The sequence below is a fragment of the Rhinoraja longicauda genome, chromosome 4 (genome assembly GCF_053455715.1).
Source record: "Rhinoraja longicauda isolate Sanriku21f chromosome 4, sRhiLon1.1, whole genome shotgun sequence".
In the NCBI taxonomy this organism is placed as follows: Eukaryota; Metazoa; Chordata; class Chondrichthyes; order Rajiformes; family Arhynchobatidae; genus Rhinoraja; species Rhinoraja longicauda.
The window spans coordinates 15,327,876-15,347,303 of NC_135956.1; the positions used below are offsets into that span (position 1 = coordinate 15,327,876).

The following is a 19,428-nucleotide window of genomic DNA, read 5'->3' on the forward strand; positions in this document are numbered from 1 at the left end:
TCTTTTGATTTTGCTGTACAAAGTATTAATAAAATAAAAATAATGCACATCTTAAATCTATGAATTATTGGGTTTCAACCCACATAATTTAGATTTCAATCATAGTGAATCAGCAGTTTATTTAGCACGCGTAAGTATTTTCTATTTCTTATAGTTTAAAAAAAGACTGACATTCTAAGTGTAGAAACAAGGAACTGCAGATGCTGGTTTACACAAAAGGACACAAAGTTCTGGAGTAACTCAGCGGGTCAGGCAGCATTTCTAGAGAACATGAATAGGTGCCATTTTAAGTCTGAAACGTCACCTATCCATGTTCTCCAGAGATGCTGCCCAACCTGCTGAATTATTCCAGCACTTTGCATCCTTTTTTAAAAACATGTACAGTACTTTCTAATCTGGTTTACATTGTTCTTTACATTGACATTTTCGATTTTTGTTATTGTTTCACTTTACACATCTGCAATGTGACGCTGCCTCACACTGCCGGCTTCAGTTGTTGACTGAGTAGACTAGGCACGTTCTCTCCACAAAGTTTTCTAGAGTGCTCCATTAGGAGAAATATTACATTGCAGAGGTACATGGAAATAAGAAAGGAAATGGAACCGTTACCATGGAAGCCAGAAATGACCTATGGGCTTTATAGTTTCCATCTTTCTTGTAATAAGAACTACAGGAAAATGTTATCAGTTTTTGTCCCCAAAGTGCTAGTTAATTTATATACATATTTCCAAAGCCAAACTATTTTAATGAGATATGTCGAACAGAAGGGTAAATATAAACACAAGTTTTTGGTTGGACTAGCTAATTAAATACCAGGTAACCTAGTCCACAAATAAAAGCAGAAAATGTTTGCAACATTCAGCAGGTCAGATAGCACCTGTTGGTCTTTGATCAGAAATATTAATTCCATTTCTCTTTCCACAGATGCTGCCTGACTGGCAAAGTATTTCCAGCATTTTCTGTTTAAGGACCAGACACGTTTTCTGTCAATTATCTCAATTGACAAAATGGCAAATTTTCCTTGACCAGTATCTGCCCACTTGATTCCATTCCCCATTATGCCCAAATGTAAAACAAAACTCCAGCCCATAACCTCATCTGATTTCAGTGTTTAAGTGAGTACTGCATTGTCAGAGATATTAAACGGCAGCCTTGTTCGGCTGACTGAATACAAAGAATCCATAACATTAGTCACAGTTGAGCAGGCAGTCCTGGTTAATATTTTACTTCAACATACATGCTTGGTCATTCATTCAGTTACATTTGCAAGAGATTATTGTGGAATTGGCTCCTATGTTTGCTAAAATAAGAAGAGTAACAATGCTTAGTTTGCAGGAAAGAACTACAGATGCTGTTTTAAATCGAAGATAGACACAAAATGCTGGAGTAAACCAACGGGACAGGCAGCATCTCTGAAAAGAAGGAATGGGTGATGTTTCGGTCGAGACCATTCTTCAGACTGATGTCTGGGGAGTGAGCAGGAGTGAGATTGCAAATGCTTAGTTTGCATTAGTTTAGTTTAGTTTAGAGATACAACGTGGAAACAGGCCCTTTAGCTCACCAAGTCCAAGCCGACCAACGATCACCTGTAGAGTTGTTCAATCCTGCACACTAGGGACAATTTACAGAAGCCAATTAACTTGGAGTGTGGGAAGAAATTGGAGCACCCGGAGAAAACTCACAGGGAGAACGTACAAACTCCTCCCAGTTAGGAACAAAATCGGGTCTCTGGCGCTGTAAGCCAGCAACTCTACCGCTGCGCCAACGTGCTGCTCCAAATTAGTTGCAATATATTTTGCAATGATATATTACGTATATTGTTCTGCGTGCCAGATAGAAAAAGTACTACCTTTTCTTTTGCTGCTTCAATCTCTTTTTGCTTTTCATTGGCTAACTGCAGAAGTTGGGTCTGTTGAGATACCTGGATAGCCTCAAGCTGGTGTCTGAATGCATCATCCATGGAGTGAAGTTTTCCTGCTGCAGCCCTTGGTGATTTTGAACAAACACAAATCAAAGTGATCTAAATATACTTAGTACCGCTAAACAAAAACCCATTACCTTTATGTGAAAAGTAAAACTCACAAAATATAAAATCATTGTTTGGCATTTTCTGTTGCCTACAATCAATTAACAAAATATTATGAATGTATACAAAACTGGAAATAATGGAACAAATCTTGATTTCTCTAATCATGAGGGAGCTGGAGTTATTTTGAGAACTTAAATAAAAATAGGAATTGTCATCTTAAAAAGCCCTTCTAGATTGAGGATACTTTCTCTACAAGTTCTGCTGTAAATGTGGGACTCACAGATTTCGCCACAAGTGGGGCAGAAGTGCTTGAAGGAGCAAGTTGTGAGGTGGTTAGGGATCTGTGCCCCCCTTCCACCGCTTGTATTGAGAATCTGTATGTTCCTGACAAATGGATCCACGGTACTCAAAGCCATCATGAATTTCCCTTCTCCATTTTGAATGGTCATGAATTAGTGGGATGTTACAGTTTTTCCAAGTAACAGCAAATAATAATGTGCACCACAAGTAAAATACCCACAGCTAATACAACACAATTGGAAACATTTCAGTTTGTTTTCACAATATATTTGAAATGCTGTGTAAATAAAATTAAGCAGCGCTGAACTGTCATTAGAAAGCAATATAAACAAAATGTAAAATCTGAGATTTTAACAGTTTTTGCCAAAGAGCTTGTAATTACGATAAAAGGACAAGATCTAATTCCTGATATTTTACATTATAGTTTGCAAAGGAGCGTCTAGTTCTTTAAATCTGTCCAAAATATTGAACAACATATTACAGAAATATTTCTTGTTTGGATATGGCAGATTTTTTAAATTGACAATTTTAAGTTAACTTTTTCAATTATAAATTCTAATTTCAAATAATTTGCCAGTCTCTATTTGCACATCAGGCCAGGTGGTGGCACTGTAATACCATATTTTTTCCAGTGCAAGTAATAGTTTCACTGACCAAAAATTGGGTCACATTCGATCACATCAGGTTTTTGGCACACCTGATTCAATTTTAATAGTAAGTGAAATGTAATTGAAAATTGGGAACATTATACAAGTTGTACAAAGTCTACAATTTTTCTTCTGGGTCCATCACACATCTGATGCACTGTTCACAGACTTTACACATGAGCAGAGGTGATAAAAGTAGTTAAATGTTTATTTGTACACGGGCAGCACATGCCATTTGCACATCATGTTACTTTGAGTCTGCTGCCATGTTATTGAAAGGTGCCTTCTGACTCAATGCTGAATCCCATTCATTCTCCCCCAAACCCCCACCCATTTAATTCACTATCCTTGAAAGTCAGCATTCACTCTAAGCCCTCTATGTACTAAACCTGGCCCAAAATATTCTTCTGAAAATCAATTCCCCAGTTCACCTCTGGGCCTTTCCCTGCAATTCCCCAGGCTAAAGCAAATGTCTTTATGTTCTAGACCTAGAGTCTCTTGTACAGAGTAGGGGAATCGAGATCCAGAGGGCATGGGTTTAAGGTGAAGGGGGAAAGATTTTATAGGAATCTGAGGGATAACGTTTTCACACAAAGGGTGGTAGGTGTATGGAACAAGCTGCCAGGGGAGGTACAGTATTTGAGGCAGTTATCGCAACGTTTTTGAAGCAATTAGACAGATGTATGGATAGGACAGGTTTGAGGGATTTGGGTTAAATGCAGGCAAGTGGGACTAGTAGAGATGGGACATGTTAGTCAGTGTGGGGCCTGTTTCTATACTGCATGACTATGACTCTGCAATAGCAGGGAGCAAAGGAAAGCCCTTTGGTTATACAAGACCTATGCAGTAGAACATGACACCGTGGGACTTCTGCATTAATCAATTTTCCAGTGGTGAATCATGTAACTATTTTAGATGTGTAGGAAAAAAAACAACTGCAGATGCTGGTTTAAATCGAAGGTAGACACAAAATGCTGGAGTAACTCAGCGGGTCAGGCAGCATCTCGGGAGAGAAGGAATGGGTGACGTTTCGTGTTGAGACCCTTCCTCAGACTGTTACTTCAGCATTTTGTGTTTACTAACTATTTTAGATATTGTTTGTACTCTTTTAGTCCAAGTCAATCACTGCAGCAAGGATTAATCTGTTGAATAAAAACGTGGAAGCAATGGGATGAAACAGATCCAGAAACTCAAAAGATTAGAAAACTCATCAAGTGAATATTATCATTACTAACAACATCATAAATTAAACTGTAGGAAAATAACTGCAGATGCTGGTTCAAATCCGATCTTAGACGTTAATCCGAAATTAAACTGTTAATTTAAGCAAATCAAAGAAAAATATCCAAAAGTAATTGCGGACCAAACATTGAAAACAACGTCTAAGATCAGAGTAGCAATTGAAATGGCAAATATAACAATGAGACACGCAGGTTATAAGTACAAAGAACTGCTTAATAAAAAATTAACATTATTGGAACAGCAAATTGAGAAGTTAAATTTATAAAACCTCGTGTTACTGCAAAAACTTACTTCTGAGCTTCCAAAGCTTTATCTCTCTCGTTAACAAGTTTCCTTTCTTTAGCATCAAAGGATTCTTTCATATGTTTGACCTGTGTTTCCAATCTTGTCAGTATCTCCGCTTTATCTTGCCACTTCTTATTTATAGCACTAAGGGTACAAAAGCAAAATATAGCAGAGGCAGGAAATCTAGACTAATCAAGAATCTTCAATTGCCATATGTAGCGGGAATGGAACAATGAAATTCTTATTTGATGCAGCTTTACAAGCTCATTAATGCAGTAACAGAAGAAGAATAATCACACGCTGTGGTAACGTTGCAGCCTTACATCACCAGAGACACGGATTCAGTCCTGACTGCGGGTGCTGTCTGTACGGAGTTTGTGCGTTCTCCCTGTGACCGGTTTTCCCCAGGTGCTCCAGTTTCTTCCCACACTCCAAAGAGGTACAGGTTTGTAGTTTAATTGGTTTCGATAAAAACTGTCTCTAGTGTAGAGGATAGTGCTAGTATATGGGGGATCCCTGGTCAGCACTGACTCAGTGGGCCGAAGGGTCAGTTTCCACGCTATATCTCTAAACTAATCTCCAAAATAAATTAATAATCAGTAATACATAGTAACTGTGCAAAAACTGAATTATTAGTCCAACCAAAACAAAGTCCATAGCAGATAATTGCTAAGGTAGGGTTGCAGTAAGGGTTGTGCAGTATGTTTCAAGAGTTGATGGTTGTTGGGAAGAAGCTGTTCTCCAACCTGTAGATTACAGTTCTCTGGCTTTTGTACCTTGTTCCTGCTAGTAGTGGCAAGAAGGTGGTGTGGCAAGGGTGGTGTGGGTCTTTGCTGGAAACACTCAGCTTTGAAAGTTCATAGTCTAAAACTCTATTTTGTCTCTGCACAGACATACTCTTAACTGCTTTTATTACTTTTTTCTTCTTCTTATTACACGAGAACAAACCAAATTGAAGGAAAATTAATACTCAAGATATGAAGCTTCTGGTTGTTCATTAATAACCTTTCATCAAATGTGAAGAGGGTAACTTTATAATTCTGGGATTTTAATTAACAGTTTCACAGCAATTTTATTAAACAAAACATCTGATCCAGGATCCGTAGCTCCTTAGTAAAAGAGGGCAGCGTGAGAATTAATGATCATCCTATTTACAGTTATATGGGCATTGAATTAAACCTCCCGATACACAATTATTCACAGGAATTGCTGTGATTAAACAAACTAAAATTTACTGACTATGAAAAGTAATGATTATTAGTCATAAAACTGAGATAGGAAGGGCAATGTCACATAGTTTATCTACCTTTTACATAAATAAATTCAAACGAATTGTGTGAAAGGCATGTTCTGCCTGTTCTTAATGTTTAAATGTTCTACAAAAGCTTATCATATGTTTCCAGAAAACAAATGTTTACCACTTTATTGTACTTAGCTTGATTATGATATAGGATCTCATTCTAGTTGCACTAACGTGACATTAAGTAATATAAATTATGAAAAAAAACTGTACCAGGACCCGCTGAGTTCCTCCAGCACTTTGTGTTTTGCCAAATATATTTTTGTTTGATCTTCCTTAATCTTTGGATATGTCACGGTCTCAACTCTTTGAAATGAAATTATAATATCCAAAGCTTCTGGCCAGAATTTATTTTAGTAAGCTTTCTTTATTAGCTTCACACAGCTATTTTGTAATATCTCATTGATTTCTTGTTGATAAGTCTGACTTCAAATAGAATCTCAAATATTGAAATGGAAAAGCTTCAATACACTTGCCTCAGCACTGGACTGGTAGCACAGTCTATATTTTATACTTGTCTTGGGAAATGGCACTGCAGTGCCCTCCATAATGTTTGGGACAAAGACCCATCATTTATTTATTTGCCTCTGTATTCCACAATTTGCGATTTGTAATATAATAAATCACATGTAGTTAAAGTGCACATTTTCAGATTTTATTAAAGGGTATTTTCCAAACGTATTTTCAGTTTCATTAGTCATTTATTAGAGTAGTAATACAAACAGGTCTGTATCTCCCCAAGCTTTCAGCTCTCGTCACAGGTCTGTTGGAACTGTATCTCACCATACTCCCTGTGTCTGACTCCTCCTGTCTCTGCATCTCTAGATATAGCACCTAGTTCTGGCTCCTCCCAGTACGTTATGCCCATATATGTATTCATCTCACTACAGCCCCCAAGGGTCCAAAATAATACAGCAAGCTTTCTAGACAAAATAATATATGGTAAAACAGCCAGCACAAACACAAATGGCTCCTACAATTATGGTGCCCTGAAATTGGGGGGGGGGGGGGGGAACTATAAACACTGCTGCAATTTCTACATGGTGAAATCAAAATGTATAAAAATGGCCTTTATTAAAATCTGACAATGTGCACTTTAACCACATGTGATTTTTTTCTATTACAAATCTCAAATTGTGGAGTGCAGAGGCAAATAAATAAATGATGGGTCTTTGTCCCAAACATTATGGAGGGCACTGTATAAACAACATTTCATTCAGCATTGATAGCAAGCCAGAGGTACAAGAAGGTAGAGATAAATAATTAATTAGCTGGATATGAAAATGCTGCCACAAAGGATTTGAGGAATACATTCATGTACAACAAACTGAATGACTGGAGCGAGAAGATCAAAGGAAAGATCAATGAAGGGATTTTTGCTCCCAGCTTTAATACACTCTTCCAGATACTGTTCATTTTTTAATCACAATAACAATGCAGAAAATTAACAATAGCTAATATGAAAGGAAGTGTAGTATAGGAAACTGTTACATCAAAACAATCATTCCTTATAGAAGTTTTAAAATTTGATTTAATTGGTCCCATTTTAATAACCACACTAAGAATAATTCACTTCAAAATTAAAATCGACCATTGCAACATTATGCAGTTGAAAACATAATTTAGTATATAAATAACAATATTCCGCATTTACCTGAAAGCCTTTTTTGTCTCCTCTAGCTCAGCTTCTTTTTCTTCAAGCTGTTGCTTTAGATCCTTTTTTCGCCCTGAAAGGCTCTCAACTTTATCTTTCAGATCTTGCGATATAACAGTTTCATTCTCTAATTGTTCGTGGAAGCTCCTTTGATCTTGTAGGTTTTGGTCTCGAATTTTCCTAATCTGTTCATCTCTTTCTTGCAACCCCTGCATGGGTAAACAATAATATATTTCAAATGTGGAAGATTTATTTAGGAAAAAGAACAAACCAGACACGCAGCAAGTGCAATAGTTCCACATTTAACCTAGAGGATTAATTCTCAATTCGATGATTTATTACAACTGTCATCAAAATTTAATATATAAATATTAGTTTCCATCAATAAGTTGCAGTGCAACATTTTTATTCAAAGTTATTATTCTGAGGGATTAAAGAAAGATTTATTTTAGTCTGAAGGGTCTCGACCCAAAATGTCACCCATTCCTTCTCTCCAGAGATGCTGCCTGCCCCGCTGAGTTACTCCAGCTTTTTGTGTCTATCTTTGGTTTAAACCAGCATCTGCAGTTCTTTTCTAAATATTTATCAATGCTAGGTGGCAATGTTATCGGGCTATTTCAACTTTTTACATAATACATCAAACATGAAGAATATAGAAATAAGAAACTGCAGATGCAGGTTTACAAAAAAAGACACAAGGTGTTGGAGTAGGTCAGGCAGCATCTCTGGAAAACATGGAGAGGTGATGTTTCTGGTCGGGACCCTTCTTCAGACAATGAAGGTTCCCAACCCGAAACGTCGCCTATCCATGTTCTCCAGAAAGGCTGCTTGGCCCGTTGAGTTACTCCACCACTTTGTGCCTTTTTTAGAATAAGGAAATGTTGAGAAAGGATTTGATTGGTTTCCCCAATGGAATTTGTGCAAAATTCGTCAAACCAACACAAAATGTAGAATTGTGCAACTTTCAGAGTATAATTCAGAAAATAATATCCCCAAAACAGAATTAATCACCATTTCAAGTCCCATTAATTGAACCCATTTGTGGGCCTTATCGGAGGCTCAAAATCAATTTCTCTTTATCACAGGGACACCAAGGCAAATTTGAAAAGCTTAAAACAATAATTTCAAGTAGTCCACTATACACAGAATAGTTTTATTCAACAGGTTATTTTCAATATTAAAATTGGGTTTCTCACTGGTGGGTTTACCAGTTGGCCTCATTTGTCAAGCCAAGTTGAGTTGAGTTTATTACCGAATGCACAAGTCTGGTGAAGTAACTGGAACAATATAAATTATGCTTGATAATCCTGCTTTAAATCACCTTTTGTGATAAATCCTCCATCAGTTGCATTAACAAAGGCAGTACAGGTTGTTTGCTTAAATTTACCAAGAAACTTTATTCAATGTCAGCAATAAAAATACATTGATAACGTTGTCTAATTATACTGCTGTGTGGAAGTTGTTATGAACGTGTGATTGCGCAGGTAAATTGGACAAAAAAAGAAAATCACATATTCACTTCACATGTATCTGGGGAGAATGTATACCTGGTCTGTCACGTACTCAATGTATAAACTATTTCTGTGTCAGGTTGTTTAGGGCAAGGACAAGTTCTGCCAGGCAGAGGATAATGTTAGTTGAGGGAAACCGACTGGATATCTAATCAAGGAAGAACCAGAGGACCCCAAGGCCTTTCTGATGGCGAAGGGAGGTGTAAAAGGACAGGACATCTATGAGGTGATGGGGGGCATAGGAATTGGAAGTTATTGAGGTGGTGAAGAGCATGTGAGGTGTAGCCGATGTAGCTCGGAAGATACTGGACAAAGGGGACAAGATATTTGGAGGTGTTCGATAGGGTAGAAGGCAGAAAGAACGGGTCTGCCAGGGCAGTCCTTCTTGTGGATTATGATAAAGAGATAGAAATAGATGGTGTGGGGTTAGGGAAATATAAGGTTGGAGCCTATTCAGCTTCCTGAGCTGGATCTTCCCCAATCAAACCAATATTCAAAGAAAATCTGCACTCCTCTCATTCTGGTATTTTGAACATCTCCAAAGCAATGGCCATCACTTCAGCTGCAAAGGCCACAATTTTTAGAATTCCCTGTGCATGTCACTTTCTGTTTTTTCTAAATGCTCCTTAAAACCTACCTCAAAGCAATGTTTGGTCATTTAATCCAATACCATTTGTCAAATTTTATTTGTAAAATGATTATGTGATTTTCAAGTGCACTATTTTTACTGGAATTATTTTTGTTGAAATGCCTATAGTTCAGGCCAAAGTGTGAATAAATTTGACCTTTAGTGTGATCTAGTTTTATTAAAATATTCATTATACCCGAGAAACTATAACAATGACAATTTATTTCTTATTTCCCAGCCTTTATTTTTTCTGTATGAGAAACTCACTTCTTTAAGTTTTCTAATAGTATCCGTTTGATCATCCACAATCTTGTTTTTGATCTTCAAAGCATTCATGTCTTGCTCATTCTGTCTTTTTAAGGATTCCATCTCTGAAGCCAACATTTCAATCCTTGCTTCAAGCCTTCCTCTGTCTTGTGCCAAAGAAGAGCCTGTGTAGTGAAAGCAATATGCTGAAAGCACCCACTCACAGATGCAAAATTATGCAAGGTTGACAGCTGTTTGCATTACAGGCAGAGAAGCCAATTTATCTGCACCGAGTCTAATAAATACAACGCAAGTCCAATTTTAAACCTTGTGGATACAAATCTAATTTACCAATACTTTTTATGTATCTTCAAGCTGAGCCTATTAAGATCTTTATGATCTCTTCAGTGAATGCAAATTTAACACTTAAAACAGCTGGAGAAAACATTTTCTATTCCTTATTAGCATATTAATCCTTTAATCCTGTTACTGATTTCCACCATCCTTAGAAAATGTTCTCAAATTTATTAAAATATTCTTAATTTCAATTCTGCTTATCTTGATTTTAATAGCATTAATTTCATTTCATACTTACACCGGAAAACTCAGTATATTGGATATATTGTTTGAAAAGTTTATGATGCATTAATTCTAAAAGCTTTGTACTGTGCATCGGTGCACATGAGAATAAACTAAACTAATCTAAATCAATATGCAAACAGGACTCTTAGAAATTGTAAGAACAATAATGAAAAAGTGAATGAGAATGTGAAATGTGGTCCAAGGAAACTACAAAGCTCAAAAACAGTTTGAGGGGAAAACTTCAATCGAACAATTATTATATAAGTACATGCCCGCCTCAGGGTACGGCAGCATTCATTTCCTGAGAACTGTTTGTGATCCGAACAGGCCACAGACCAAAATGCGGCCACAAACGGAGTTCCCACACGACAGACGATGCCTGCAGCAGCCAGCAAATCTATCCTGCTGGTCTCCCAAACACTTGTTCACATGCAGGGCATGAACATAAGTCAAGCGTTCATAAGCCGGGGAGACACGTAGCTCGATAAAGTGCCTCAAAGTGGTGGAAATATAGATACTGCCTGACCTGCAGAATACTACAAATATTTTCTCCATTTCCAGCATCTTCCTTTATTAGTTAAGAACTGTTTTGTAAGGTGTGTTCCAAAAAGATGCTCATCATCTGTGGGTGATTCAAATTTGGAGTAGTTATTCTTAGTTAGGTACTTCTGTGTAATATTTATTAAGGAATGGACGTCAAAAAAGGTGAGTCCATGGTAATTGCAAAGAAGATGAACAGTACTACAATGAATGTGGAAAACTGGTAAGCCATTTTAAAAGGAAACATTGTAGGATCCAAAGGAGGGAGAATTGAAAAATGCCTAGGAGTTATATCCAAGAACATGGTGATTACGTGAAGGGATTGGAGAATGGTGTAGTGCCCATTTTTGAAACGGGAGGCAGAGAGAAAGACTTTAAGAAAGCGGATTTAATATCCTATCAAAAAGGCATACTTCATTCTACAAAAAAAGGCGGGTCATTACTAAATTGAGGAATTGGGTTAAGAAAAAAAAGGGGAAGTGTCAGCATGCAAAGTGGAGAACATAATAGCGGCGATTTTGCAGTGAACAAATGATGGCGGCGCCTAACGGCAGCGGCTGACTAGCAGTCTGTCCGTCTTTTTTTTCCTTTTTTTTGTTGTGTGTCGGTGTTGGGATGGTTTTTATATATTTTTTTGGTTGTGTATGTGTGGGAGGGGGTGGTGGTGGGGGGAACTTTTCTCTTCCTCACGGCGCGGGGTGCGGCTCGGCTGCGAGGCCTAACATCCCCCGGTGCGGCTTGGCCGCTGGACTTTACATCCCCCGGTGCGGCTTGGCCGCTGGACTTAACAGTGCCCGGTGCAGCTCGGCTGCGGGGCTTAACATCGCCCGGTGCAGCTCGGCTGCGGGGCTTAACACCGCCCGGTGCAGCTCGGCTGCGGGGCTTAACATCGCCCGGTGCAACTCGGCTGCGGGGCTTAACATCGCCCGGTGCAGCTCGGCTGCGGGGCTTAACACCGCCCGGTGCAGCTCGGCTGCGGGGCTTAACACCGCCCGGTGCAGCTCGACTGCGGGGCTTAACACCGCCCGGTACAACTCGGCTGCGGGGCTTAACATCGCCCGGTGCAGCTCGGCTGTGGGGCTTAACACCGCCCGGTGCAGCTCGGCTGCGGGGCTTAACACCGCCCGGTGCAACTCGGCTGCGGGGCTTAACATCGCCCGGTGCAGCTCGGCTGCGGGGCTTTACATCGCTGGTGCGGCTCGGCTGCGGGACTTTTCACCGCTGGTGCGGTTCGGCTGCGGGACTTGACATCGCCCGGTGCGGCTCGACCACGGGACTTAGCTGCGCAAGGCTTGGTCGCGGGCCTTTCATCGCCCGATTCGGCCGCGAGACGTTTCAGCGCCCGGTGCGGGGACTGTGCGGGTCGGTCGGGGACGAGCTGTCTGTCCGTGGGCGTGGGGAAGAGAGTGGAAGTTTTGTTGCCTCCATCACAGTGAGGGGGTGTTTGGAGTCACTGTGATGGACGTTTGTGTTGGGGTTATGTGTCTTGTGTTCTTTTTTTTTTTTCTATGACTGCTATGTAGTTTCGTTCGGTACTTCGGTACCGAATGACAAATAAAGCTCTGTTATACCTGTTATACCTGTTATGGGCAGAGTTTCACTTTCCCGAAAGCCACTAAAAAAAACATTGCTTATGCCACAAGATGGCATTATAGTTTTACAAACAATCTTACTAACTACAGAATAATTTAAAAGATTCCTACAAATACATTGGAGCACGCATAAAAAGATTAGCCACAGATGTACATTTTACATCAAGCTCAATTTTTTATTGTATAAATAATTCATTTGTTACTAATTATTTTGTTGCAGCTATGTTTCACCGTCTTTTCTACTTTCTTTATTGTTACTTGTAGAGCATTCAGGTATTATCGTGTACGCATTTCAATACTTAACAAATTCCCCTGCTATTTCAATAAAAAAATGTAACACATATTATTTTTGCCATTTAACCAGCAGAAAGGAATTTGATGCAGACATTTTGAATACAATCACAATGGCAATAGTAAATTGTCCTTGATATAAAATTCAAGGATGGAGATAAAATGGCATGTTCAGTTTACATTACTTAGACAATGAAGGAAGCCCAGATAAAAGGTAGCCTCTGGGGTAATCTGAAGAAATGTTACTGGCATGAATTCGCAGAGCAAATCTGCACTTGGATAGCTGGATTTTCTTCCCAGTGAGAGGCAGAATGGAGAAGTGCAGCAAGCTTACAGGGTGTGTAATAGAAGGAACTGCAGATGCTGGCTTATACTGAAGATAGACAGAAAATGCTGGAGTAACAGTGGGTCTCAGCATTTCTGGATAAAAAACAATAGGTGATGTTTCGGATTGGGACCCTTCTTCAGACTGAAAGTAGAGGTGGGGGGGGGGAGAAGTCAACTGGAGGCGAGAAAACGGCAGAAGTGGGGAGAGGAGGGAATGCAGGAGTTTACTTGGAATTAGAGAAACCAACGTTCATACTGCTGGATTGTAAGCTGCCCAAGCGAAATATGAGGTGCGGTTCCTCAACAGTGTGGCCTGTTGATTATCTGTGAGGAATCTAACACTGGCAAGTCACACCTTCCACTTCAGCAGATTAACCTTCATTCTTTATAATGGATAATGTAATGAATAACATCAGATAACTTCTTGGCAGTATTGCTTCAGTGAAATGTCTTACTTAGTATTAAGTATCGATATTGCAACACAGAATGTATTTATTAGAATTAATTGCACTGCGGCTGCAAAATCAAATTCCTTTGTTTCCTTACTTCAAAAGAAATGTGATCATATCGTACTGAACGATCTAGTCCGAGTCTAAGGAATCCTTTAGAATATGGTTTTCATTCTCTTTCTGCCCATCGTTACAACTTTTCGCAGTAAATATTCAATTTATGTACAAATAAATGCAAATGAAGAATAAAGAAACTCCATTTACAGTGTAGGTGATTAGCATTATGCTTGTCAAGTGCAGAGAAGAGCAGAAACTTCTCACATTTTCGGGTGAAGATTGACAGATTCTTGATTAGTAAGGGTGTCAGGAGTGATGGGGGAGGCAGGAGAATGGGGTTGAGAAAGAAAGATAGATCAGCCGTGATTGAATGGCAGAGTAGACTTGATGGGCCAAATGGCCTAATTCTGCTCCTAGAACCTATGAACTTATTGTAAAAATGCCCACCGTGCATTTCTCAAGTACCAATGTCAGTGAACCTAAGATAGGCTTTATGACATTTGTTGTTAAATTAGTCTATAGCCCTAAAGCAGACCACCCAACATTTGATTTTACAAATTAGAATTTTAATTTCTAAATGTAAAGTTCAGAATTTTACATCAAAATTCATAATATGGTGCCTAATGCAACTTCTCAGCAAAAAAAAGGTATGTACGCCAAATGCGCATATGCGTTGCGCTACATTCATGTGTGAAAAACGACTATTATTTCCAACAATCTGTAGTTCTTGGACTACATGTACAATGTCAGGCCTACCGAGTATATTCTATTTATAAAAGGTTATGAACAGAAATACTTTTTGTTTTTCTCTTTTGATTTTCCAGTACACATCCCAATTCTCTTGGTATTGAATAAAAGAACAATGGTCATAAAATGTATGACTAAGTTATGAAGAAAGAGTTTCATTTAAAACTGCACATACCTCATTTCATTGAAGACATACTTGCTCCAGTGGTCTTCAACTGCAAATCACAACGGTCCATGTCCCCCTCACCCCCACTACCCTCCCCCCACCCCTACTCTATCCCCATTCCCCCCACCCTTTCCCCCCTACCCTCTCCTCCCTCTCTCCCCCACTCTCCCCCCATTCACCCCCACCCCCTTTTCCATCACTCCCCCCTTTCCCACCACTCCCCCTCCCCTCCCCCCCTTTCCACCACTCCCCCTCCCCCCCAACCCCCGCCGCCTCCCCCACCCCACTCCCCTCCGACCCCCACCCCTCCCACCCCCACCCTTCCTGTGAGGCGAAATCAGAATGGCAGAAATGAAATAAGAAAGCGGAAACTTTCCGCTAAATTCGGACGGGTTGGGAGGTCTGCTAAAGTGAGGCAACAAGGTCTTACATATAAATTTGAACAAAGAGGAGCTGGTGAATTAGAGCTAAAAATTAAATCAGCAAATGTTTTCCTTGTCATTCAATTCAGTGGTCTAACATACTAGCGACAATGTGTGCAACATAGAATGAGATCAGCAACACTGATATATTAGGCTTTCATGCCAAAGCTTTCAAAGGAAGTTTTATATGCTGCTGATAAGATCAAAGGCTGACAGTTTCTCTATCCGCCATTACCAAGCTATGTGGCAGCTTGCTAATGAATGAAAATCAACACAAACTAAACAGGATAAATTCATGGCTGTCGCAATCACTCAATTCTGGGAGGCTATTTAAGTGGAAAACAAATAATACTGCAGATGCTGTAATCCGAACCATAACAAAATTATTGGAGTACCACAGCCAACCAAGCAGTATCCGTGAAAAAAGAAACCAATTAATATTTCGGGTTCGGGGTTCTTGCTCAGAACCGGGGAAAGAATGGAGGGTCTACGGTGTTCATGTAGAGCCTCAGGGAGGTTGAGGGTAAGACAAACGGTTTATAAAGACTGGTTACGACAGATCAGATCATAAGGAACGTAACTACTAATAATTAGTGAAGCAGTTTAAAGGTATAGGGTGAGAAAGTGTCATAAGCATGCCAAAGGGAAATGGTGAAAGAGCAGTTATCTGTAGAACATTTAGTGTTCAATCCAAGAGGTTGAAAACTGCAGAGTTGTGAATGTAGCTCTTGTCCACACAAACCAGCCACTCCCTTGCACCCGCATTGACTCCATCTACATATCACGCTGCCCTGGAAAGCAGTCAACATAATCAAGGACCATACATATCCTGGGAAGAAGATACAAAGCTTGCAAGCCATTCTACCAGATTCAAGAATAACCTCTCCTTTACTATAGTCAGACTTTTGAATGGACTTCTCTTTTGCTGGGGATGAATTCCCTGATCTTCCAATCCATCTCGTTGCGTCCCTGGCACTTAAAAAAAACCTGTGCTCTCTCTATATTCTGCGATCTGTTTCTTTTCTCCTCTTCCCTACCTCGAGTACTCATGCATGGCATGATTTACCTGGATAGCTTGCAAAAAGGGTTTTCACTATATTTCGATATGGCGACAATAAAAAACCAATACCCAATTCCAAAGGCTATTCTTAACATGGATTTTGACAGTCCTCGCAGTCTCGAATGAACACAAACCCAATGCACAATTGTAATTTTCAAGTTTTCACTGTCCTTTGTTCTATCGCTGGACTAAATAACGTTACATAGACAAGTATAAGGAAAAAGCTAACCACTAATTGTCTTCCAAGGAGAAGAATGGAAAAGTAATCTACCTTCGATTTAAACCAGCATCTGCAGTTCTTTCCTACACAATGGAAAAGTAAGATAGTTCTCTTTGGAGTCAAGATGCCTGCAAAATGACACACGTGAGAGATAGAATTTCATAAATACGATTCAATAATCCAAGAAGATGAATAAAACAGTTCAGCATCATACTTGCCTCATGACTGACTGTTGACTGGACTGACAACCTGTCTGTCTAATTCGTCGTCATCATGGCTATCCCTCGAGGTCGAGGATGATGGTCTACGTTCCGTTGATTTTATGAACTCTCGGGTGGCTTAAGAGTCCAATCCTGGCTTTGAAAGTTCTTCGGCATTCAGGGCAGGTAATTCCAGATGTCAGATCGGGCTTTGGTTGTTGCTGCCTCTTTTTCCGTTTACTTCTCTTTTCTAATTCTGCGCATCTGTTGGCTTCGAAGGTCGCTGTTCCTTTTTGGATGATGGTTGGCCAGAGTTTCCTGTCCTTGGCATTGGTTTCCCAATTGTCGTAGGCTGTTTCGGATGGCAAAACCCACTCCGTGAATCCTCGGTTGTTCAGGATCAAGACCTTTCCAGAAAAAAGGTGTATTGACCTTGTTCTTCTTTTAGTTGCCCTTCTCCAGTTCTGCAGGTCTTACTCAGAGCAACGATGTCAAAGCTGAATTTCTGGAGTTCCCGAGCAACAAAGGCAGTTCTTCTCTCTGGTCGGTCTGAGTTTGGGTTGTCCATCAGAGTTCGTATATTCCAAGTTCCATAGTTTTGTTTCTTGATAGTTTTCGACCGCATGATGGTGATCCCTCTAGGTGCGGGCTTTCCAGACAGGACGAGGCGAAGCAGACTATTTTTAGGGCACCTTTTCTAGGCCCTTCCCAGTTCAGGGTGAGCAGAGTGTATCCTAAATAGAGCGCTCAGACATGAATACTGCTACTGAATAACTTTCCTGCTTCTGTCCAAAGTTGAGCGATTGAATCAAGTATTCACCGCTTCCTTGCCGGTTCTTGACTAGGAGCTTCCAGCCATCACGTAGCCTGCTCCCGTCGCCCTTCCCCGATCACCAAAAGTCTTGAGTGAAGTTTTGTACTGCTCACACGCCTGTGCATGTGTTTGTTTAACGTGTACTTGATGTTGCACTCCAAGAAGCACACGGTCCTTCACAAATCAATCAACTAATTCCAATGGCAAGGGTACCAAGACGATTGGACCTGATAGATCTGTTGCAGCCTTCATCCGCCTTCACAGCTGTTGAGTTCAAGATAACTTTGTCCGCCTGGTCCACCATTGAGGTCTTCTAGGTTGGATCGTTCTTAGTCTGGACCCTCATCCTGAACCTTACCGCCATGGGTGACCCTACCAGAAGCTAGTGCTTCCGATGGCATCGCTCTCGGAATCATGGAGGCACGCAAGCCTGTTCACCACGACAAGGTGAACGATCCAAAGAGGATCGAAGAAAATAAAACCCAGAAGGACAGGGATTATTCTTAGCTCCCGATAACATAGAAACATAGAAAATAGGTGCAGGAGGAGGCCATTCGGCCCTTCGAGCCAACACCGCCATTCATTGTGATCATGGCTGATCGTCCCCAATCAATAACCCGTGCCTGCCTTCTCCCCATATCCCTTGATTCCACTAGCCCCTAGAGCTCTATCTAACTCTCTCTTAAATTCACCCAGTGATTTGGCTTCCACTGCCCTCTGTGGCAAAGAATTCCACAAATTCACAACTCTCTGGGTGAAATTCTTTTTCTCACCTCAGTTTTAAATAACCTTGTAAATCAATACCCAAACCAGCAGTGGAACTCAAACAAAGCTGGTTAAGAACAATTTTGCTGCACTCTTCATATCCTCAAGATATTACAAATGTCTCACAGCCAACAAATTGTTTGAATTGTAATCGCAGAATTTCCTGATAAAAGCTCAGTTCAATTCCACAAAATAATGCACATTTTGTTTGCTCAAAGGTTCATCATCCACAATATGCAACTAGAACACAAACTTGAAAAAAACTGAAAGGCATTTTACATTTATTTATATATAATTAAAAGATCAGTTGTCTCAGCATTTTTTATGCTGGCAGCTTTTAAAATAATAATGCCATCATGCATATTTACCCTCTCAACTTGTTTAATTTACTTACCTACATGACTCATGGGGACGTTAAAGCCTTGTTATTTAAATATTTGGAAGAGTGATTGGTAGTAGCACTTTCTTAATTTATAATTTTATTAGATTTAAAGTTAAACGTGTGAAAGTTAATATTTAAATGCACATTTTTTTCCCAATTGATTTGGTTAAATAAAACCCTCACCTTGTTGAGCTAACTCGTGTCCCCAGATTTTTTTTTCAACTCGAAGGCCATCAATCACGGAGTCCTGTGCAGTTAGCTGTGAAATCAGTCTAGATTTTTCTTGCTTAAGTAGTTCAATCTGAACAGTTTTTCTCTTATCTTCTTCAGCTGTGTGTTCAAACGCTCGGAGACGACTCTATGGTAAAATTGAGGACAATTTCAAATATTAAATTATTTGTAATAATCTTATACGGCAATTTCTGTCTCCCAGTCAGCCTCCATAACCAGGATTATAGCCATGGAGTTATACAGCATGAAAACAGGTCCTTCAGCCCAACTCATCCATTCCATTTAATAAGCTAGTCCCATTTGTCAGAGTTTGGTCCATATCCCTCTAAACCTTTAGTATCCATGCACCTGTCTTTTAAATCCTGTCTCAGCTACCTCTCTGGCAGCTCGTTTCATATACCCACCACCCTACGAGTGAAAATGTTACCCCTCAGTTTCCCATTAAATCTTGCCCTGCTCACCGTAAACCTATGTCCTCTGGTTTTTGATTCCCTTACTCTGGGTAGAAGACCCTGTTCATTCGCCCTATCAATTCCCCTCATGATTGTACACCTGTATAAAATAACCACAGCCTCCTGTGCTCCAAGGAATAGAACCAACCTCCCTATAGTTCAACTCCTCCGACCTGGCAACATCCCCGTACATCTTCCAGCTGCACTCCTTCCAGCTTAGTGACATTTCTCTGCACTCTTTCCAGCTTAATGGCATTGAAGCACTTTTTATTTTCATCTCTTCCAACAA

The 19,428-nt window shown here is 40.0% G+C and overlaps 1 protein-coding gene across 4 annotated transcripts in view; it reads right to left on the reverse strand.

The window, feature by feature from the left end:
- lrrcc1 (leucine rich repeat and coiled-coil centrosomal protein 1) overlaps positions 1-19,428 on the reverse strand; it is a 68,008-nt gene that overhangs the window by 1,388 nt on the left and 47,192 nt on the right. For 3 of the 4 annotated variants that reach the window (XM_078397257.1, XM_078397256.1, XM_078397259.1), the window contains 5 exons: positions 18,640-18,814; positions 9,864-10,027; positions 7,458-7,666; positions 4,510-4,647; positions 1,850-1,985 (listed from right to left, as the gene is read on the reverse strand). In XM_078397257.1, the coding sequence (XP_078253383.1) occupies positions 1,850-1,985; positions 4,510-4,647; positions 7,458-7,666; positions 9,864-10,027; positions 18,640-18,814 (822 nt within the window). The remainder of the gene's footprint in view (positions 1-1,849; positions 1,986-4,509; positions 4,648-7,457; positions 7,667-9,863; positions 10,028-18,639; positions 18,815-19,428) is intronic. The other variant, XM_078397258.1, reaches the window with a different exon arrangement.